General features: G+C 46.6%; 1 protein-coding gene across 1 annotated transcript; it reads right to left on the reverse strand.

The window, feature by feature from the left end:
• Nucleotides 1-609: 609 nt before the first annotated feature.
• On the reverse strand, nucleotides 610-22,240 carry NUDT19 (nudix hydrolase 19). The gene is made up of 3 exons (XM_050771990.1): nucleotides 20,945-22,240; nucleotides 3,955-4,162; nucleotides 610-1,263 (listed from the first exon to the last, which is right to left on the reverse strand). Exons 1-3 carry the CDS (start codon nucleotides 21,656-21,658, stop codon nucleotides 1,058-1,060), a joined length of 1,128 nt encoding a protein of 375 aa, XP_050627947.1. The 5' UTR covers nucleotides 21,659-22,240; the 3' UTR covers nucleotides 610-1,057.
• Between the last annotated feature and the right edge of the window lie 1,145 nt (nucleotides 22,241-23,385).

The raw sequence follows: 23,385 nt of genomic DNA on the forward strand, positions 1-23,385 counted from the left end.
AAACTTTATTCATCATTGTCTTTATGTTATAGTAGGAAAACTAAGGCATTTCATAAAATATGAAATCAGTTGTACAATGCATGATACAGTCAAAGATCTGGCCATGGAATTGGTGTCTTAACTATCATTTCTCACCTTTAATCAATAAACATTCTTCCTCTTTAAAGATGATGAAAAATTACTCATATTAAATACAGTAAAAATAAACATCATTAATCAAATACTACATTTCTAACCTCTTTACATTCATGAACACTGTGGAAACAAACAATGATGGTTTTTGTTATGGCTTTATGTTTCTTTAAAATACTAACTAGGCCAAGTGTGGCGGCTCATGCCTGTAATCTCAGCACTTTGTGAGGCCGAGGTGGGCGGATCACCTGAGGTCAGGAGTTCGAGACCAGCCTGGCCAACATGGTGAAACCCTGTTTCTACTAAAAATACAAAATTTAGTGGGACATGGTGGCGCACGCCTGTAGTCCCAGCTACTCAGGAGGCTAAGGCATGAGAATCGCTGGAACCTGGGAGGCAGAGGCTGCAGTGAGCCAAGATTGGGCCACTGTACTCCAGCCTGGGTTCTGGGCAAGAGTAAGACTCTGTCTCAAAAAAAAAAAAAAAAAAAGTCCGGGTGTGGTAGCTCACGCCTGTAATCCCAGCACTTTGAGAGGCCAAGGTGGGCAGATCACGAGGTCAGGAGATCAAGACCATCCTGGCTAACACGGTGAAATCCCATCTCTACTAAAAATACAAAAAAATTAGCCAGGCATGGTGGTGGGCATCTGTAGTCCCAGCTACTCGGGAGGCTAAGGCAGGAGAATGGCATGAATCCGTGAGGCAGAGCTTGCAGTGAGCCGAGATTATGCCACTGCACTCCAGCCTAGGTGACAGAGCAAGACTCTGTCTCAGAAAAAAAAAAAAAATAGAAAAGAAAAAAGAAATACTGAATTGCAGTAACTTTTATAGGCACAAACTTCCTTAAGTTTCAAGCAAATGAAATTCAACCCTCATTATTCATGAGGACTTCAAGTAGGCCATTTTACCAACAGGCTTGAGCACCCTACAAATGGCTCTTACTTACTACAGAGTTCTTAGGATAAACGTGCTTATGCTTTGACTGAACAGTCACATGGATATCATAAAGGTGGCGATTGTGTATCACTATCCGGTGAAATTGCTTGCCTTCTTTCATGATTTCCTCAGTCTTTTTTTCAGTAGACATAAGATTTTCCAAAAAGTCTGAATCTTCTAAATATAGCTCATCACCTGAAAAAGGATAAAATTTGATTTTATTTTTAAATACAATATTATTTTTCACCATGGCAGAAGGGATAAAAATTTAATTCCATCGAGTATTATTTTATAAATCACTCTGATATATTAGGGACATACAAATCAGTATTTATTTTCATCTATTTAATATGTCTGGAACTGAGATAGTTGTTAAATCATTATTTATTTTGATCTGTTTAATATGTTTGAACTGAGATAATTGTTAACTAATCTAATTCTATGAGCTTACCTCAATTTCTTTATTGTGTTTTTTTGGTCTTTTTTTGTTTTTTTTTTTTTGAGATGGAGTCTCACTCTGTTGCCCAGGCTAGCGTGCAGTGGCGCGATCTCGGCTCCACCTCCTGGGCTCAAGCTATTCTCATGCCTCGGCCTCCCAAGTAGCTGGGATTCCAGGTGCCTGCCACCATGCCTGGCTAATCCTTTGTATTGTTAGTAGAGACAGGTTTCGCCGTATTTACCAGGCTGGTCTCAAATTCCTGATCTCAAATTATTCACCCACCTCAGCCTCCCAACGTGCTGGGATTACAGGCCTGAACTACTGCACCTGTCCTCTTTCTTGTGTTTTTAATATCCCCTCACAACGCCCCAGTCAAGAGTTTTCTTTGGGCTCATAAACATCTATGACTGGTATGTTTCCACTGTGAACTGTAATTGTTTTACTAGTTTATGACTCTCTTTATTCTATTCAATACTAAGATTGGCCTTGATATCCATATACGTTTGGTGTTTCAAAGTGGGCTGTTCTTAACATCTTTGGGTTAATTTAGAAAAATTACATCAAAACTGCTAAACTGGTCAGATGCGGTGGCTCACGCCTGTAATCCTAGCGCTTTGGGAGGCCGAGGCAGGTGGATCATGAGGTCAGGAGATCAAGACCATCCTGGCTAACACAGTGAAACCCTGTCTCTACTAAAAAATACAAAAAATTAGCTGGGCGTGGCGGCGGGCACCTGTAGTCCCATTTACTCGGGAGGCGGGGGCAGGAGAATGGTGTGAACCTGGCAGGCGGAGCTTGCAGTGAGCCGAGATCACGCCACTGCACTCCAGCCTGGGCGACTGCACTCCAGTCTGGGCAACAGAGTGAGACTCTGTCTCAAACAAACAAACAAACAAAAAAACTGCTAAATTTCCCCCCTGTAGGTTGAGTAACAAATCTTTTTTTTTGAGACACAGTTTCGCTCTTGTTGCCCAGGCTGGAGTGCAATGGCGCAATCTCACCTCACTGCCACCTCCGCCTCCCGGGTTCAAGCGATTCTCCTGCCTCAGCCTCCCAAGTAGCTGGGATTACAGGCATGTGCCACCACGTCCAGCTAATTTTGTATTATTAGTAGAAACGGGGTTTCTCTGTGTTGGTCAGGCTGGTCTCGAACTCCCGACCTCAGGTGATCCACCTGCTTTGGCCTCCTAAAGTGCTGAGATTACAGGCATGAGCCACCACGCCTAGCCATTTTTTTTTTCTTTTTTGACAGAGAGTCTTGCTCTGTTGCCCAGGTTGGAGTGCAGTGGCACAATCTTGGCTCACTGCAACCTCCATCTCATGGGTTTAAGCAATTCTCCTGCCTCAGCCTCCTGAGGAGCTGGGATTACAGGCGTGTGCAACCACACCTGGCTGATTTGGTTTTTTTTGTATATTTTCAGTTGAGATAGAGTTAACATTTTTATTTTATTCATAATTTCATAATTCAAAGTTTCAATTGAAATTACATTCAATTGAAAAAAAACAAACTTGGCTGGGTGCAGTGCTCAAGCCTATAATCCCAGAATTTAGGAAGGTTGAAGCAGGTGGATCACCTGAGGTAAGGAGTTCAAGACCAGCCTGGCCAACATGGTGAAACCCTGTCTCTATTAATAATACAAAAAAATTGGCCAGGCGTGGTGGCACACGCCTGTAATTCCAGCTACTCAGGAGGCTGAGGCAGGAGTATTGCTTGAAACCAGGAAGCAAAGGTTGCAGTGAGCCCAGATTGCACTCCAGCCTGGGTGACAAGAGCAAAACTGTCTCGAAAAAAACAAAAAACAACAAAAAAAAAGCTCCCTAATTCAAATTAGATGACAACTTAAGAGTTCTTGTAATTCAAACTTAAAATGCAAAAACCTGAGAAATCGGCCAGGCGCGGTGGCTCATGACTATAATCCCAGCACTTTGGGAGGCCAAGGTGGGTGGATCACAAGGTCAGGAGTTCAAGACCAGCCTGGCCAAGATGGTGAAACCCCATCTCTACTAAAAAAAAAAATACAAAAATTAGCTGGGCTTGGTGGCGGGCACCTGTAATCCCAGCTACTCGGGAGGCTGAGGCAGAGAATCGCTTGAACCTGGGAGGCAGAGGTTGCAGTGAGTCAAGATCGTGCCACTGCACTCCAGTCTGGGTGACAGAGGGAGACTCTGTTTCAAAAAAAAGAAAAAGTGAGAAATGACATGAGAAAGACCTTTGTCAATGTCTAGGAAATATATTAATATAAATGTATGTGTATGTATATGATATTACGCAGAATTTCTGGTTATAATAATATGGATATTTTATAGGCTTTGATCTTACTTAGCTAATACCTGTAGACTACAAAACACAGACTGTAATTCCTGTCTCTATGTTGGGCAATACTGCCATGCAGCCCAGGGCACTGAATGTGAATACTAACCAAAGCACTGATGCTTCACTGGCTTACCTGGTAAAAGATGGACCATCCCATCAGCAGTTAACAAGATGATAGGCAGCCACCTTTCCAGTCCTTCTAATGCACGACCCAAACAAAATTTGTGCAAGTCAGAGAAAGAGGCAAAGTTTGCAAGTCTTCTCACTTCGTAGAACTGTGGGGGTGCCAACCAAATTTCTTTTGATAAGAAACTTTCAGTTGTCTCCGATGGAGATGACCACTGTGAAAGACAAAAGCAGGGTTTCCTAAGGTTTACGCCCTAGATAATGTGAGACTTGAGATAGTCACATCTGTACCTAAGGTAGAATTGAATGTGTAAAATGAATTCATTAATGCACGCTGTGAGATCCCTCCAAGACAACATGAAAAGATTCAGTGAAGAAAGCTGGGTTGATCCTCTTAAGAGGTTGCTTACTGGGACACTGATCCTCAGAACTAGTAAATAAACCAGGGCAGACCGCCGAGGCTTGACCTGGGAGAGCTGTTCAGCCTAAGAGGTGGGAGATGCAGAGAGGGTAAGGTGGTTCTGGTCCCTGCTGAAAGAAGAAAGACTCCAAAGGGTAAACTCATCACAGTAGATTGAGAATTTGGTGCCTGTTCATTCCTCCAGGAAATGGGTACTTGGCTAGATCCTGAGGATATAATGATGAACACCACAAAGCTCTCCTAGGCCGTATGGGGACTTGAGCAACCAAAATGCTTTGTGATGTGGTGATGTGTGCCACATGGTACAACAGTGGTGAAGCTTCAGGAGCAACAGCAGCTTTCAGGAAGTCACCCGGCATGACTCAGCCTACAGTCGAGAGAGTAGTAACTTGGTAGGGTTTCAGCCAGGCAGTGTTTGCCCAGTAAACTTCAGTGGCTTCATTCTACAACCTGCTGTCCTTCCTGAGCCTTCTTTCCATAGACATTGAGATAAAAGGAGCTGATTCAATGGATACGGAATAACCTCAAAGGTTTTTTTTTTTTTTTGAGACGGAGTCTCACTCTGTCACCGAGGCTACAGTGCAGTGGTGCGATGATCTCAGCTCACTGCAACCTCCACCTCCTCGGTTCATGCCATTCTCCTGCCTCAGCCTCCCGAGTAGCTGGGACTACAGGCACCCGCCACCACGCCCGACTAATTTTTTGTATTTTCAGTAGAGACAGGGTTTCACCGTGTTAGCCAGGATGGTCTTGATCTCCTGACCTCATGATCCACCCACCTCGGCCTCCCAAAGTGCTAGGATTACAGGTCTGATGTTTTTTTTTTGACCGAGTCTCGCTCTGTCGCCCAGGCTGGAGTGCAGTAGCGCAATCTCGGCTCACTGCAACCTCTACTTCCCGGGTTCAAGCAATTCTCTGCCTGAGCCTCCCGAGTAGCTGAGACTACAGGCACCCGCCACCATCCTGGCTCATGTTTGTATCTTTAGTAGAGATGGCATTTCACCATCTTGTCCAGGCTGGTCTTGAAATCCTGACTTTGTGATCCACTCACCTCAGCCTCCCAAAGTGCTGGGATTACAGGTGCGAGCCACCGTGCCCGGCCATACGGTTGTTCTTTAGTTGGTTTACTAAATATCCACTTATACACCTAGGATAAACTGATTCTTACCCCCAAAGGATTTGGAATTGCTTTCTGCTTCAGATGGCTGTAGGTCAAAGGTTTGCAAGCTCGTACATGCTTAAACGTTGACGGCGAAGCCTGTGAAGCCTTCACATTCCCAGGGCCCTGCTATGGCGTCCAGCAATTCTATGAGTTCAGTGAGTCCGCTAATCATTCTGCAGTTGGCCAAAACGGCATTTAAAAAACAGAGCTCTGGGCCTCAAAGGACCACCCAATCTCTCTATGTGATTTCCAAGGCAACCGTATGAGTTCAGTGATAACGATGAAGACAAAGGGTTAAATGGCAGGCATCCACCCACTTGATCCAACCTGTTCAGGTGAGTCCAGACCACAGGTTACAATACCTTATCACGTAACTGATTACTTCTTACTAGTAAAGCAGTGTACAAAATGCAATGCTTTCCTGCTGAGTGCAGTGGCTCACGCCTGTAATCCCAGCCACCTGGGAGGCTACAACGGGAGGTGAGTCCTACCATGGCCAGGGTTACTGTTTAAAGGGAATTCCCGGGCTGTGACCCAGGGAACAAGAGACTAATCAGAGCCTGGGATTTTCACTGACTTGAGACACAGCTTGGATTTTGGGAAGTCCACACAGCAGAATTTGGGAAGCAGCATACAGTAGTCTCCGCTTATGCAAGAGGGATACTTTCCCAGATCCCTAGGGGATGCATGAAATTAAGGAAGTGCTAAGCCTTATACAAACTATGCTCTTCCTACACATACACACCTATGATAAAGTTTAATTGATGAATTAGGCCCAGTAAGACATTAACAATAACTTATTATTATTATTTTGAGATGGAGTCTCGCTTTTGTTACCCAGGCTGGAGCGCAATGGCACGATCTCTGCTCACGGCAAACTCCGCCTCCCGGGTTCAAGCGATTCTCCTGTCTCAGCCTCCCGAGTAGCTGGGATGACAGGCATGTGCTACCACGCTCAGCTAATTTTGTATTTTTAGTAGAGATGGGGTTTCTTCCTGTTGGTCAGGCTGGTCTCGAACTCCCGACCTCAGGTGATCTGCCCGTCTTGGTCCCCCAAGGGGTTGGGAATACAGGTATGATCCACCGTGCTCAGCCAACAATAACTTATAATAAACTAGAACAATGATAGCAATTCCTGTAATAAAAGTTAGTGAATGTGGTCTTTCTCTGTCTCCAAATATCTTAATATTTTCAGACCTTGGTTGATTGAGGGTAACTCAAACCATGGAAAGAGAAACCAAGGGTAAAGCTGTACCTGAGAGGAAAGACCTCCAGAGTAGAGCTCTAGAAATCTGTGTAGGGTGCACTTGAATCTTCACTCAACACTTATCCATGTATGCATAAGGTGAAACCACGTGAGACCAGGAAAGAATGATGCCTCTTTTTTTTTTTCCTATGATTAGTATTTTACTTTACTGACCACTGTATACACAAGGAGAGAATGATTTCTGAAGAAAGAACAATTACCTGAGAGCTTTAAGATTAAACTCCCAGAGCTCACCTGGGGCCAAGGATTATTGGAATTCCTTCCAATCACAGTGGAGCGATCATGTTGAACATAAGCAGCACTCAAGTAGACCTTATAAGGGTCACACATTTAGAAGTGCAGCTAATGGCCAGGTGCAGTGACTCACGCCTGTAATCCCAGCACTTTGGGAGGCAGAGGTGGGCGGATCACCTGAGGTCCGGAGTTCAAGACCAGCCTGGCCAACATGGTGAAACCCCGACTCTACTAAAAATATAAAAATTAGCCAGGCATGGTGGCACGTGCCTGCAATCCCAATTACTTGGGAGGTTGAGGCACAAGAATCACTTGAACCAGGGAGGTGGAGGTTGCAGTGAGCCAAGATCACGCCACTGCACTCCAGCCTGGGTGGCAGAGTGAGAATATGTCTCAAAAAAAAAAAAAAAAAACAGTGCAGCTAAATCAGCTCTAGAATAAAAGCTACTATAGTCCCATGCTAACATCATTTAAAATCAGTTAAAATTAAACCTCAAGACAATTAAGGTAATTTGCAATCACTTAACTGCTTGCTAAGAAATGTCCAATACTCGAGGCCGGGCGCGGTGGCTCAAGCCTGTAATCCCAGCACTTTGGGAGGCCGAGACAGGCGGATCACGAGGTCAGGAGATCGAGACCATCCTGGCTGACACGGTGAAACCCCATCTCTACTAAAAAATACAAAAAAAAAACTAGCCGGGCGAGGTGGCGGGCGCCTGTAATCCCAGCTACTCGGGAGGCTGAGGCAGGAGAATGGCGTGAACCCGGGAGGCGGAGCTTGCAGTGAGCTGAGATCCGGCCACTGCACTCCAGCCTGGGCGGCAGAGCGAGACTCCGTCTCAAAAAAAAAAAAAAAAAAAAAAAAAAAAAGAAATGTCCAATACTCTCTCTCTTTTTTTTTTTTCCTAGACCAGCCAAGGTCCAATATATATATATTTTTTTTGACGAAGTCTTGCTCTTGTCCCCCAGGCTGGAGTGCAATGGCACGATCTCAGCTCACTTCAACCTCTGCCTCCCAGGTTCAAGCAATTCTTCTGCCTTGGCCCCCCAAGTAGCTGGGATTACAGGCACCTGCCACCACACCCAGCTAATTTTTGTATTTTTACTTGAGACGGGGTTTCACTATGTTGGCCAGGCTGGTCTAGAACTCCTGACCTCAGGTGATCCACCCGCCTCGGCCTCCCAAAGTGCTGGGATTACAGGCGTGAACCACCATGCCTGGCCCAAAGTCCAGTGCTCTTTAAAGGAATACGACAAGATCCAGCACTCAACAACATAAAGTCACAATATCCAACATTCAATAAAAACTGCAAGACATGATGAAGTGAGAAAACATTATCCAAAACTAGAAAAAAAATAAGTCAACAAAAACAGATCCAGAAATTATAGCAATGATTAAGTTAGCAGAAAAGGGCATTAAAAACAATGCTGTAAGTATGTTCCACTGGTTTAAAGATACAAAGGAAAACATCAACATGATGAAAGAAATAAAAAATATTACCTGCAAGAGACTAGGCATGGTGGCTCACGCCTGTAATTCCAGTATTTTGGGAGGCTGAGGCAGGCGGATCATGAGATCAGGAGTTCGAGACCAGCCTGATCAACATTGTGAAACCCCATCTCTACTAAAAATACAAAAATTAGCTGGGCGTGGTGGCACATGCCTGTAATCCCAGCTATTCAGGAGGCTGAGGCAGAAGAATTGCTTGAATCTGGGAGGCGGAGGTTGCAGTGAGCCAAGATCGCACCATTGCACTCCATCCTGGGCGGCAGAGCAAAACTGTCTCAAAAAAAAAAACAATTACCTGCAAGAGTGGTAACAGGCCTCTCATAAGAAATTTATGCAAACTAGCAAACAAGGGAGCAATATTTTTAGGTACATAAAGAAAAAAACCTATCAACCTAGAATTTTATACCTAGCCAAAGTATCTTTCAAAAACAAAGGCAAAATAGTTATTTTCAAGCAAGCAAAAGTTAGAGGACTCATTGTCATAGGATCTATGCTACAAGAAATATTAGAGAAACTTCTTTAGGCAGAAGGATACCAGAGATAGATTTAGAGCTACACAAAGGAATAAAGAGTGCTAAAAATAGTAAATACGTGGCTGGGCATGGTGGCTCACGCCTGTGATCTCAGCACTTTGGGAGGCCCAGCTGGGTGGATCACCTGAGGTCAGGAGTTCGAGACCAGCCTGGCCAACATGGTGAATCCTCGTCTCTACTAAAAATGCAAAAAGTAGCTGGGTGTGGTGGTGGGTGCATGTAATCCCAGCTACTCAGGGGGCTGAGGCAGGAGAATCGCTTGAACCAGAGAGGCGGAGGTTGTGGTGAGCCAAGATCGTGCCACTGCACTCCAGCCTGGGTGACACAGTAAGACTCTGTCTCAAAAAAAAAAAAAAATAGGCTGGGCACAGTGGCCCACGCCTGCGATCCCAGCATTTTGGGAGGCTGAGGCAGGTGGATCACCTGAGGTCAGGAGTTCAAGACCAGCCTGACCAACATGGAGAAATCCCGTCTCTACTAAAAACACAAATTAGCCAGTCATGGTGGGCGCATGCTTGTAATCCCAGATACTTGGGAGGCTGAGGCAGGAGAATCACTTGAACCCAGGAGGCAGAGGTTGTGGTGAGCCGAGATGGCACCATTGCACTGCTGCCTGGGGAACAAGAACGAAACTCTGTCTCAAAAAACAAAGGTAAATATGCAGGTAAACATAAGACATTTTTTCTCATTAAGACTATGGTCTAGGCTAGGCAGGGTGGCTGATGCCTGTAATCTCAGTACTTTGAGAGGCCGAGGTGGGCGGATGACCTGAGGTCAGGAGTTCGAGACCAGCCTGACCAACATGGAGAAACCCCGTTTCTACTAAAAATACAAAATTAGCTGGGCGTGGTGGCATATGCCTGTAATCCCAGCTACAAGGGAGGCTGAAGCAGGAGAATAGCTTGAACCCGGGAGGTGAAGGGTGCAATGAGCCAAGATCATGCCATTGCATTCCAGCCTGGGTGAAAAGAGTGAACCCTGTCTTAAAAAAAAAAAAAAAAAAAAAAAAAAAAAAAAAAAAAAGATTGATGGTCTAAAGCAAAAATAATCAGAGTGTATTGTAGAGTTTATAATAAAAGTCAAATGTATGACAACAATAGCATAAAGGATAGGAGAGAAAAAACAAGTATACTATTGCAAGGTTCTAACTCTATAAATGAAATGAAAAATGTATATTGCAAATTTTAGAGCAACTACAAAGAGACATAGTAAGTTAATAATGGAAATAAAATGGTCATAAGAAAAACAGTACAAATAGATGGGGAAAAAATGAGTAGTAAGATGGTAGATTTGAATCTAACCTTGTTGACAATAACAAATATAAATAAACACTCCAACTAAAAAGCAGAAGTTTTTATATCAGATAAAAAACAAGACTACATGCTGCCTACAAGAAACATACTTTTTTCTCTTTTTTTAGAGATGGAGTCTCACTCTGTCACCCAGGCTGGAGTGCAGTGGCATGATCTTGGCCCACGGCTACCTCTGCCTCCTGAGTTCAAGCAATTCTCCTGTCTCTACCTGTATGAGGGTTCAGTCAGGCTGGTGGGAAAAAATTTAGTTATACTAGCCAGAAACCCTCCTGGAAGGCCTGAGAGTTTGCATAACTTCAGTAACAGATCTGGCTGAAGGCAGCCTAGTCCATTTACCGTTAGTTAAATAAATTAAAGTAGGCCAGGTGTGGTGGCTCACGCCTGTAATTCCAACACTTTGGGAAGCCAAGGCGGGTGGATCACAAGGTCAGGAGATCGAGAGCATCCTGGCTAACATGGTGAAACCCCATCTCTACTAAAAATACACACACACACACACACACAAATTAGCCAGGCGTGGTGGCAGGCGCCTGTAGTCCCAGCTACTCCGGAGGCTGAGGCAGAAGAATGGTGTGAACCTGGGAGACGGAGCTTACAGTGAGCCAAGATTGTGCCACTGCACTCCAGCCTGGGCAGCAGAGCGAAACTCTGTCTCAAAAAAATTAATTAATTAAGTAGATACAAAGGAATGTGGGGAGTTTATCTAACTAGCTTGTTTACTCATGTGGTCCTAAGACTAACCTTTGATCTACCACAGATGCTTAATTGCTTCCTATTTGGGGTGGCCACAAGGTCAATTACCCTCTAGTGGTGTTGGTGTTGACTCAAGCCTTTGTCAATTAATCTTTACTGAATAAATGGCTGGTCAAGGTTGAGGTCGCAACTGTTTACAGCACTCTCCTGGGAGTCTGTAAGTAGGCCTAATGCTCAGCCAGAATGGTAAAGCAGAATATCTGTATCAGTGCACGTTATTCATCCATCGTTGGGTCAGGGTCTGTGGGACAGACCCCTGCACACCCGGATAATTTTTGTATTTTTAGTATAGACAGGGTTTCGCTATGTTGCTGGGCTGGTCTCAAACTCCTGAACTCAGGTGATCAGCCGTCCTTGGCCTCCCAAAGTGTTGGGATTATAGGTGTAAGCCACTGCATCCAGTCAGAAACACACTTTAAATAATAAAGACATAGATAGCTTAAAAGGATGGAAAATATACTAACATGAATCAAAAGAAAGTCAGAGTGGCTATATTAATATCAAACAGAGTAAATTTCAGATTTCAGAATAAAGATTATAACCAGGAATAAAGAAGGATATTTCATAATCATTAAAGAGTTAAACCATGAACTTTTAGAAGTCTTAAATGTGGATACAGTCAGTATCTTCCATGGGAGCTTCAAAATACATGAAGCCAAATCTGATAGAACTAAAAGGTGAAAAAGACAACTCCACGATTATTAGTTGAAGATTTCTGCATTCCTCTCTCAGCACCTGATGAAACAAGGAAATGATATAGAAGACCTGCAAGACTGGCCAGGCACAGTGGCTCACGCCTGTAATACTAGCACTTCGGGAGGCCCAGGCAGGTGGATCACCTGAGGTCAGGAGTTCGCGACCAGCCTGACCAACCCAGTGAAACCCCTGTCTCTACTAAAAATACAAAAATTAGCTAGGCATGGTGGTAGGCACCTGTAATCCCAGCTGCTCAGGAGACTGAGGCAGGAGAATCACTTGAACCCGGGAGGCGGAGGTTTCAGTGAGCCGAGATCAGGCCACTGCACTCCAGCCTGGGTGACAGAGCAAGACTCCGTTTCAAAAAAAAAAAAAAAAAAAAAAAACCTGCAAGATGCTATGAATAACTCAACCTAATTTGACATTTTTACAAAAATACCAACAAACAGCAGAATACGTATTTTCTCAAGTGCAAAGGGAACATTCACCAAAACAGACCATATTCATGGCCTTATAACAAATCTCAATAATTTTTTTTTTTGAGACAGGGTCTCTGTTGTCCAGGCTGAAGTGCAGTGGTGTGATCATGGCTTACTACAGCCTCAACCTCCCAGGCTCAAGTGATCCTCCCACCCACCTCAGCTCCCTCAGTAATGGGAACCACAGGCATGTACCACCATGCCCAGCTAATTTTTAATTTTTTTGGTAGATATGAGGTCTTAGTATGTTACAGTCCAGGCAGGTCTTGAGTTCTTGAGCTCAATCAATCCTCTGGCCTTGTTCTCCCAAAATGCTGAGATTACAGGTGTCAGTCACTGTATTGGTCAATAAATTTTAAAAGATTGAAACTGGCCAGGCACAGTAGCTTATGCCAATAATCCCCAAGAATTTGGGAGGCTGAAGCCAGATGGTCGTTTGAGGCCAGGAGTTCAAGACCTGCCTAAGCAACATAGCAAGAGCTAGTCTCTACAAATAATAAAACAATTAGCCAAGCATGGTTGCACGTGCCTATGGGCCCAGCTACCTGGGAAGCTGAGACTGGAGAATCACTTGAGCCCAGAAATGAAGCCAGCTGGACTTCCTGGGTTGAGTGGAGACTTGGAGAACTTTTCTGTTTAGCTAAAGGTTTGTAAATGCACCAATTGGCACTCTGTAAAAATGCACCAATCAGTGCTCTGTGTCTAGCTAAAGGTTTGTAAAAGCACCAATCAGCACTCTGTAAAAACGCACCAATCAGTGCTCTGTGTCTAGCTAATGGTTTGTAAGCGCACCAGTCAGCGCTGTGTCTAGCTAAAGGTTTGCAAATGCACCAATCAGCACTCTGTAAAAATGCACCAATCAGTGCTCTGTGTCTAGCTAAAGGTTTGTAAATGCACCAATCTGTACTCTGTAAAAATGCACCAATCAGCGCTCTGTGTCTAGCTAAAGGTTTGTAAACACACCAATCAGCACTCTACAAAAATGGACCAATCAGCACTCTGTAAAATGGACCAATCAGCGCTCTGTAAAATGGACCAATCAGTGCTCTGTAAAATGGACCAATCAGCAGGATAAGGGCGGGGCCAAATAGGAGGAAAAAGGGTGACCACCCCTGCCAGCAAAGGGCAACCTGTTCTGCTCCCCTTCCATGCCCTGGAAGGTTTGTTTTTTTTTGCTCTTTGCAATAAATCTTGCTGCTGCTCACTCTTTGGGTCTGCACTACCTTTATGAGCTGTAACACTGCCCGCAAAGGTCTGCAGCTTCTCTCCTGAAGTCAGCGAGACCACGAACCCACTGGAAGGAAGAAACTCCGGACGTATCTGAACATCTGAATGAACAAACTCCGGACACACCGTCTTTAAGAGCTGTAACACTCACCGCAAAGGTTCGCGGCTTCATTCTTGAAGTCAGCGAGACTAAGAACCCACTGGAAGGAACCAATTCTGGACACATTTTGGCAACCACAAAGGGACTATCACCTATGGCCAAGCGGTGAGTACCATTGGATCCCGTTCACTTGCTATTCTGTCCTATTTTTCCTTAGAATTCGGGGGCTAAATACCGGGCACCTGTTGGCCAGTTAAAAGTGACTAGTGCGGCCACTGGACTAAAGACACAGGTGTCAGGCTTTCTGGGAAAGCGTTCTCTAACAACCCCCAACTCGGAGTTGGGAGGGTTGGTTTGCCTGGAACTAACTTCTACTTTTCCTGTACTTCTGCGCTGAGCCGAGGGTCGACAGAGAGGAAAGCCATTCAGCTCCGGGGTCCCGACAACAAGTTGGTTGACCCTGCAGTCATGAGTGGAACTCTCAAAGTCATGTCGCCTAAGCGAGACTCGCCCATCTCTCCTATCTATCCTGACCCTTGCCTCCTGGGTCTCAACGCCTGTCAGACAAACTTCCTCCTGCCTCTCTTCTCTGAGGCTAGTCCCTCTTCTAAAACCACTCCCTGTCTCTGGTGATTTTCTAGTTTCTCCTTTAAGAATGATTTTTAGTATAAACTTCAGGACTCTGTTGCCTTCTTTAGACACCCGGGCTCACCAATCAGAAAGACATAATTTTTGCCCAAAGCCCCGTCGTAGGGGGTGACTATCTGGAATTTTAGGATCCCTCCTCAGACAAAAAGGCCTAACAAAAGCTATTCCTGAAGCTAGAATATAGGGAGCCTCAGAAATTGTATCCTTCCTATTCTAAGTGGGGACAAAAGGCGTCACTCTTCCAACTCTGGAGATCCCTTCCCTCCCTCAGGGTATGGCCCTCCACTTCGTTTTTGGAGCATAATATCTTTATAGGACAGGGGTAAAGTCCCAATACTAACAGGAGAATGCTTAGGACTCTAACAGGTTTTTGATAATGCGTTGGTAAGGGCCACTAAATCCGATTTTTCTCGCTTTGTGGTCTAGGAGGACAGGCAAGGGTGCAGGTTTTCGAGAATGCGTCGGTAAGGGCCACTAAATCCGACCTCCCTCGGTCCTCCTTGTGGTCTAGGAGGAGAACTAGTGTTTCTGCTGCTGCGTCGGTGAGCGCAACTAGTCCAATCAGCAGGGTCCAGGGACCGTTGTGGGTTCTTGGGCAGGGGAGAAACAAACAAACCAAAATCTTGGGTGGTTTTGCCTTTCAGATGGGAAACACTCAGGCACCAACAGGCTCACCCTTGAAATGCATCCTAAGCCATTGGTACCAATTTGACCCACAAACCCTGAAAAAGAGGTGCCTCATTTTTTTCTGCACTATGGCCTGGCCCCAGTATTCTCTCTCTGCTGGGGAAAAATGGCCACCTGAGGGAAGTATAACAATACTATCCTGCAGCTTGACCTTTTCTGTAAGAGGGAAGGCAAATGGAGTGAAATACCCTATGTCCAGGCTTTCTTTTCACTGAAGAATACACCACTATGCAAAGCTTGCAATTTACATCCCACAGGAGGATCTCTCAGCTTACGCCCATATCCTATCCTCCCTATAGCTACCCTTCCTATTAATGATAAGCCTCCTCTAATACCCTCTGCCCAGAAGGAAACAAGCAAAGAAATCTCCCAAGGACCACAAAAACCCCCAGGCCATCGGTTATGTGCCCTTCAAGCTGTAGGGGAAGGGGAACTTGGTCCAAACTCGGGTACATGTCCCCTTCTCCCTCTCTGATTTAAAGCAGATCAAGGCAGACCTTGGGAAGCTTTTGGATGATCCTGATAGGTACATAGATGTCCTACAGGGTCCAGGGCAAACCTTTGATCTCACTTGGAGAGACATCATGCTATTGTTAGATCAAACCCTGGCCTTTAATGAAAAGAATGTGGCTTTAGCTGCAGCCCAAGAGTTTGGAGATACCTGGTATCTTAGTCAAATAAACGATAGAATGACAGCCAAAGAAAGGGATAAATTCCCTACCAGTCAGCAAGCCGACCCCAGTATGGATCCCCACTGGGACCTCGACTCAGATCATGGGGACTGGAGTCATAAACATCTGTTGACCTGTGTTCTAGAAGGACTAAGGAGAATTAGGAAAAAGCCCATGAATTATTCAATGATGTCCACCATAACACAGGGAAAGGAAGAAAATCCTTCTGCCTTCCTCGAGCGGCTAGGGGAGGCATTAAGAAAATATACTCCTCTGTCACTCAACTCATTTGACGGTCATTTGATCCTAAAAGATAAGTTTATTACCCAATCAGCCACAGATATCAGGAGAAAGCTCCAAAAGCGAGCCCTGGGCCCTGAACAAAATCTGGAGGCATTAGTAAACCTGGCGACCTCAGTGTTCTATAATAGGGACCAAGAGGAACAGGCCCAAAAGGAAAAGCGAGATCAGAGAAAGACCACAGCCTTAGTCATGGCCCTCAGAAAAACAAACCTTGGTGGTTCAGAGAGGACAGAAAATGGAGCAGGCCAATCACCCGGTAGGGCCTGTTATCAGTGTGGTTTACAAGGACACTTTTTAAAAAAATATTGTCCTATGAGAAACAAGCTGCCCCCTCACCCATGTCCACTATGCCGAGGCAATCACTGGAAGGCACACTGTCCCAGAGGACAAAGGTTCTCTGGGACAGAAGCCACCAACCAGATGATGCAACAACAGGACTGAGGGTGCCTGGGGCAAGCACCAGCTGATGTCATCACTCTCACTGAGCCCTGGCTATGTATAACCATTGAGGGCCAGGAAATTGACTTCCTCCTGGACACTGGCAGGGCCTTCTCAGTGTTAATCTCCTGTCCTGGATGACTGTCCTCAAGGTCTGTTACCATCCGAAGAATCCTGGGACAGCCTGTAACCAGGTATTTCTCCCACCTCCTCAGTTGTAACTGGGAGACTTTGCTCTTTTCACATGCCTTTCTTATTATGCCTGAAAGTCCCACACCCTTATTAGGGAGGGATATATTAGCCGAAGCTGCAGCTATTATCTACATGAATATGGGGAACAAGTTAACCACTTGTCCCCTGCCTGAGCAGGGAATCAACCCTGAAATCTGGGCATTGGAAGGAACAAACTCAAGCTCCAGCCTTAAGCCTTCCCACAGGACGAAACTTTTCTTTAAACGTCACAGAGAGAGCAGGAATAGCTCTTGGGGTCCTTACTCAGACTCGTGGGACAACCCCACAGCCAGTGGCATACCTAAGTAAGGAAACTGATATAGTAGCAAAAGGCTAGCGTCACTGTTTACAGGTAGCTGTGGCAGTGGATGTCTTAGTGTCAGAGACTATCACAATAATACAAGGAAAGGATCTCGCTGTCTGGACTACTCATGATGTAAATGGCACACTAGGTGCCAAAGGAAGTTTATGGGTATCAGACAACCGCCTGCTTAGATACCAGGCACTACTCCTTGAGGGACTGGTGCTTCAAGTGCATATGTGTGAGGCCCTCAGCCCTGCCGCTTTGCTCCCAGAGGATGGGGAGCTGGTCGAGCATGGCTGCCAACAGGCTGTAGTCCAGACTTATGCCGCCCAAGAGGATCTCTTAGAAGTCCCCTTAGCTAATCCAGACCTTAGCCTATATACCGATGGAAGTTCCTCTGTGGAAAATGGGATACAAAGGGCAGGTTATGCCACAGTTAGTGATGTAACCGTACTTGAAAGTAAGCCTGCACTTTGGGAGGCCGAGGCGGGCGGATCACAAGGTCAGGAGATCGAGACCACAGTGAAACCCCGTCTCTACTAAAAATACAAAAAATTAGCCGGGCGCGGTGGCGGGCGCCTGTAGTCCTAGCTACTCAGGAGGCTGAGACAGGAGAATGGCGTGAACCCAGGAGGCGGAGCTTGCAGTGAGCCGAGATCGCGCCACTGCACTCCAGCCTGGGCAACAGCGTGAGACTCCGTCTCAAAAAAAAAAAAAAAAAAAAAAAAAAAAAGTAAGCCTCTTCCCCCCAGGGACCAGCGCCCAGTTAGCAGAACTAGTGGCACTTAACTGAGCCTTAGAACTGGGAAAGGGAAAAAGGATAAATGTGTATACAGATAGCAAGTATGCTTATCTAATCCTACATGGCCATGCTGCAATATGGAAAGAAAGGGAGTTCCTAACCTCTGGGGGAACCTCCATTAAATACCACGAGGAAATCATGGAGTTATTGCACTCAGTGCAAAAACCCAAGGAGGTGGCAGTCTTACACTGCCGAAGCCATCCAAAAGGGGAAGGAGAGGGGAGAACAGCAGCATAAGCAGCTGGCAGAGGCAGGAAGAGAGCAGCAGAGAGAAAGAGAGAGACAAAGTCAAAGACAGAAGGAAAGAGAGGAAGAGACAAAGGAGTCAGAGAGAAAGAGAAGTAGTAAAGAAATAACAGTGTACCCTATTCCTTTAAAAGCCAGGGTAAATTTAAAACCTATAATTCACACCTGTAATGCCAGCATTTTGGGAGGCCAAGGCTGATGGATCACGAGGTCAGGAGTTCGAGATCAACTTGGCCAACATGGTGAAACCCCATCTCTACTAAAAATACAAAAATTAGCTGGGGGTGGTGGTGTGCGCCTGTAATTCCAGCTACTTGGGAGGCTGAGGCAGGAGAATTGCTTGAACCCAGGAGGCAGAAGTTGCAGTGAGCCTAGACTGTGCCACTGCACTCCAGCCTGGGTGACTGGCAAGACTTTGTCTCCAAAAAAAAAAAGGTAAAAATATAAAACCTATTATTGATAATTGAAGGTCTTCTCTGTAACCCTATAACACTCCAATATCACCTTGTTGTCAGTGTAAACAAGGGCATAGCCTGAAAGCACTGAGGCCACTGACAACCTGTAGCCTTCCTATCAAAAATCCTTAACCCAGCAGGTTTCCTAACAGGGGATCTAAATCTGAAGGTCTGACCAGACGTAGGAGGAACTCCCTTCAGGACAGGATGATAGATGTTTCCTCCCAGGCGATTAAGGAAAAAGACACAATGGGTATTCAGTAAGTGATCAGGAAACTCTTACAGAAGCAGAGTTAGGAAAATTGCCTAACAATTGGTCTGCTCAAACATGCCAGCTGTCTGCACTTAGCCAAACCTTAAAGTACTTACAGAATCAGAAAGGAGCCATCTATACCAATTTTAAGTTAATATGGACTGAACGAGGTCTTATTAAGAGCAAATAATACTTGAAATCCCAAACTTAACAAGGTTTTCAACAAAAGTAAAGTTTGCTAAAAGTTAACAGTGTAACATATATTATCCTAACTTCTAATCTTATGGAAATCAGACCCTATCAGTGCCCCTCAAAGCTCAAGTCCTTCAGCGCAGGGCCATACAACTAATACCCCATGTATATAGGGTTAGAAATGGCCACTGCTACAGGAACCAGAATAGCCAGTTTATCTACTTCATTATCCTACTACCACACACGCTCAAAGGATTTCTCAGACAATTTGCAAGAAATAACAAAATCTGTCCAGTAAGGATAGTAACTGCAATCCCACATAGACTCTGGCAGCAGTGACTCTCCAAAACCCCCCAAGGCCTAGACCTCCTCACTGCTGAGAAAGGAGGACTTGGCGCCTTTTTAGGGGAAGAGTGTTGCTTTTACACTAACAAGTCAGGGATAGTGCGAGGTGCCGCCCAGCATTTACAGGAAAAGGCTTCTGAAATCAGACAATGCCTTTCAAACTCTTATACCAACCTCTGGAGTTGGGCAACATGGCTTCTCCCCTTTCTAGGTCCTGTGACAGCCATCTTACTATTACTCGCCTTCAGGACCTGTATTTTTAACCTCCTTGTCAAATTTGTTTCCTCTAGAATAGAGGCCATCAAGCTACAGATGGTCTTATAAACAGAACCCCAAATGAGCTCAACTAACAACTTCTACCAAGGACCCCTGGACCGACCTGCTGGCCCTTTCACTGGCCTAGAGAGTTCCCCTCTGGAGGACACTACAACTGCAGGGCACTTTCTTTGCCCCTATCCAGCAGGAAGTAGCTAGAGCAGTCATCGCCCAATTCCCAACAGCAGCTGGGGTGTCCTGTTTAGAGGGGGATTGAGAGGTAAAGCCAGCTGAACTTCCTGGGTTGAGTGGGGACTTGGAGAACTTTTCTGTCTAGCTAGAGGTTTGCAAATGCACCAATCAGCACTCTGTAAAAACGGACCAATTAGTGCTCTATGTCTAGCTAAAGGTTTGTAAATGCACCAATCAGCACTATGTAAAAACACACCAATCAGCGCCCTGTCTAGCTAAAGGTTTGTAAATGCACCAATCAGCACTCTGTAAAAGCGGACCAATCAGTGCTCTATAAAATGGATCAATCAGCAGGACGTGGGCGGGGTCAAATAAGGGAATAAAAGCTGGCGCCCCTGCCCCACCCCCCCATCCCAGCCAGCAGCAGTCAACCACTGGGGTCCCCTTCAATGCTGTGGGAGCTTTGTTCTTTTGCTTTTTCCAATAAATCTTGCTGCTGCTCACTCCTTGGGTCCGCACTAACTTTATGAGCTGTAACACTGACCGCAAAGGTCTGCAGCTTCACTCCTAAAGTCAGCAAGACCACGAACCCACCAGGAGGAACAAACAACTCCAGGTACACCACCTTTAAGAGCTGTAACACTCACTTCGAAGGTCTGTGGCTTCACTCCTGAAGTCAGCAAGACCATGAACCCCCTAGAAGGAAGAAACTCCAGACACATCTGAACCTCTGAAGGACCAAACTCTAGACACACCATCTTTAAGAACTGTAACACTCACTGTGAGGGTCCGCGGCTTTATTCTTAGAGTCAGCGAGACCAAGAACCCACAGGAAGCAACCAATTCTGGACACACCAGGAGCTGGAGACCAGCCTGGGTGTGCAACACAGAGAGACAAGACCCCCATCTGTACCAAAAATAAATAAAAATAGGAAGACTGAAATCATACTAAGTTTGTTCTCGAAGAAAACCAAATTAAAGGGCTGTGGAGATAAACTACTTCTACACATGTACAAGTGCTTAGGACAGGGGTTCTCCGCTGGAGGAACCACGTGGAGAGACAGGCTGGAGGCTTTGAGACCCCAAAGCCTAGGAAAGCGGAGCTTCACCAAGAGCATGGCTTTAGTCTGCAGGTGTGAGGGTTTCCTGCCCTCCAAGCGTTCCTGGCTACTCTCTCTGGGCTCCGCCTATGCAAGTGTCCCTGGGAGGCCTGGGCCACCAGGAGGGGTCCTCCCTCTCACATCCCTGCGGTCCCCAGCAAGGCCATGAGCAGGCCCTACCTGGTAGCCCACCACCTCCGCCAAGTCGGGGTAGACAGGCGGTGGCTCGCGCAAGCAGCACAGGAAGAAGGCCGTGTCGAAGCGGCGAGTGGCGCTGCGCGAGAAAGGGGTGAGCCATGCACTCCAGTTGTGCAGCGCCCAGATGTCGGGCGTGCAGTCGAGGTGGGCGCACAGCCGCAGGAAGTGGCGCGGGTCCCGGCGCACGCGGGCGCGCCAGGCTGCCAGGCCCGGGGGCGGCTCTAGGGCGAGGCCGGGCCCTGGTGCTGGGCCAGGCGGGGAACTCCTGGGCCGCAGCAGCAGCACACCCGCCTCCTCGAAGGCCTCGCGCACGGCGCAGATGCGGAAGGCTACGTCCTCAGGCAGCGCCCCAGTGTTGTCGGCGTTGCTGTCACCGGTGTGGGGTAGCGACGGGAAAGCGGCCCGGCTGAATGGCGCTGGGCCCAGGCCAAAGCCTGGCGGCCCATGGTGCGGCGCGAAGAGGCCCAGCCAGTCCGCCGAGCGGTCGGCTGCGTCCAGCACTCCGCCCGGGAAGACGTGCGCGCCCGGCATGAAGCCTTGGTGCGGGGAGCGCTGCAGCAGCAGCAGCCGGAAGCCCTCGGCGGGCGGCGGGCGCGACGGCGGGGTGGCAGTCTCCGGGCGCGTCCAGGCTGCCGCCAGCACGATGCTGGCCGCCCGCCGCCAGCGGCTGGGGCCCGGCCGCAGGGAGCTGTTCATGGCGCGCGGTTACCCGGATACGATTCTGGCGCGGCTGGGGCTCCTCGGCAGGTGGCCCTGCCCTGCAGGGACCCCAGCACCCCCGGCGGCCTCGCGGGGCTTGAGGGCGAGCGTCCGGCGCTGGGTGAACCTGGGCGTTTGGTTGGCACCTACACCGGCGCCTGCCTGTGGGAGGGGCAACTGAGCAGGCACCGCCTTGAGTGCAGTGGGGTCCAGCTAGGGCACTCTCGCGGGACAATGGGTGTGACGGCAGCCAGCGAGCGTTTTGTCATTCACAGCTGTCTGAAAGGAGGACCGCAGTATTCCCACGCAGGAAGCTTGGACCAAGAGCAGGAATGCTTAAGGCCGCATATGACTTCCCATGGTGAAAAAAACAGGATGCAAACCCAGGCCTGATGACATCCACCCCGCTAAAAGCTCAGGACTAGGACTTTCTCCTTTAAACAAGGATCCACATGTGGGTGTTCCCTGTGGGAGAGGAAGAGAGGACATTCGAAGGGCAGAAGGTTGACCTTTACAAGCACACATGAACCACACCAATGAGAAATGAATGGATGAACCAGATGCCAAATTATAAATTTCCTACTGCACAGCTTCAATGTGAAAGGTACTCTCAGAGTCATTTCTCTCGTGTTCTGGTTACCTTTTATTGTCAGGGAGCCTGGGGACGGCCTTAGGTGTCTTAGGATATTTGACGAGTTCCACTTTGATGGGAGATGTTTAATCTGGGCCTCCACATGGAGATTTCTCTCCACCTTTTTAGTGTCTAGAAGACTCCCACCTTCAATAGCAGGGTTATGATCTTTTGAAAAGCCTGTGTAAATTTGACTCTTTTATAATTCCTTGTCAGTCACCAACAGCTTCTGCCATAATTGCTATTATAATTGGATTATACATTTGTTATATTTTTGGATGAAATACACTATACTCCTGCCGACCCTCACAAGCCATCATTTTAATGTGGGTTATTTCCTGGGTAGAATCCACAGATGACATTGTCAATATTTAGGGTTTTGTTTGTTTGTTTGTTTTAAGAGACCTGGTCTCTGGCCAGGCGCTGTGGCTCACACCTGTAATCCCAGCACTTTGGGAGGCCGAGGCGGGCGGATCACCTGAGGCCAGGACTTCGACACTAGCGTGGCCAAAATGGCAAAACCCCGTCTCTACTAAAAATATAAAAATTAGTTGGGTGTGGTGGCCCGCACCTATAGTTGCAGCCACTCGGGAGGCTGAGGCAGGAGAATCACTTGAATCTGGGCGGAGGTTGCAGTGAGCCAAGATCGTGCCACTGCATTCCGGCATGGGTGACAGAGCAAGACTCTGTCTCAAAAAAACAAATAAAAATACGGAGCAAGGGAGAGAAAGAAATTAAGGTACTCAGGTGATTAAAGTAACATGTCTTCAATACTAGGAGTAATAATAATCCTAGGGGATAATAATATTAGTAGTTACTAAGTACACTGTGTCTGAGGCACTAGGAACTTTATAGTGTTAGTTGTGTAATTCTTACAAAACCCCATGAAGTGGAAAGACTTATCACCATTTTACAGACGACTAACCATTTATGGAGGGATTAAGAGTCTTAAGAACATAGTACTCCCTTCACAGTAAAATAACACCATGGTTTTGTGGGTGAATGTGTATGTTTCAACATCAGCTGCTTTTCACAGAAGCTGATTACTCATGAGTGAGATGACCAAGTCCTGGGTGCATAGCAAAATAAGAGA

The sequence above is a fragment of the Macaca thibetana genome, chromosome 19 (assembly GCF_024542745.1).
Source record: "Macaca thibetana thibetana isolate TM-01 chromosome 19, ASM2454274v1, whole genome shotgun sequence".
Lineage (NCBI taxonomy): Eukaryota > Metazoa > Chordata > Mammalia > Primates > Cercopithecidae > Macaca > Macaca thibetana.

Bases quoted from the DNA above. Each gene is read 5' to 3' on its own strand.
- NUDT19 (XM_050771990.1), bottom strand. From the start codon at position 21,658: ATGAACAGCTCCCTGCGGCCGGGCCCCAGCCGCTGGCGGCGGGCGGCC. The intron at 4,163-20,944 runs GTAGGGCCTGCT...TGTCTTTCACAG, and splicing joins CGGAGGTGGTGGGCTACCAG to TGGTCATCTCCATCGGAGAC. The intron at 1,264-3,954 runs GTAAGCCAGTGA...ATCCTTTTTCAG, and splicing joins GATGGTCCATCTTTTACCAG to GTGATGAGCTATATTTAGAA.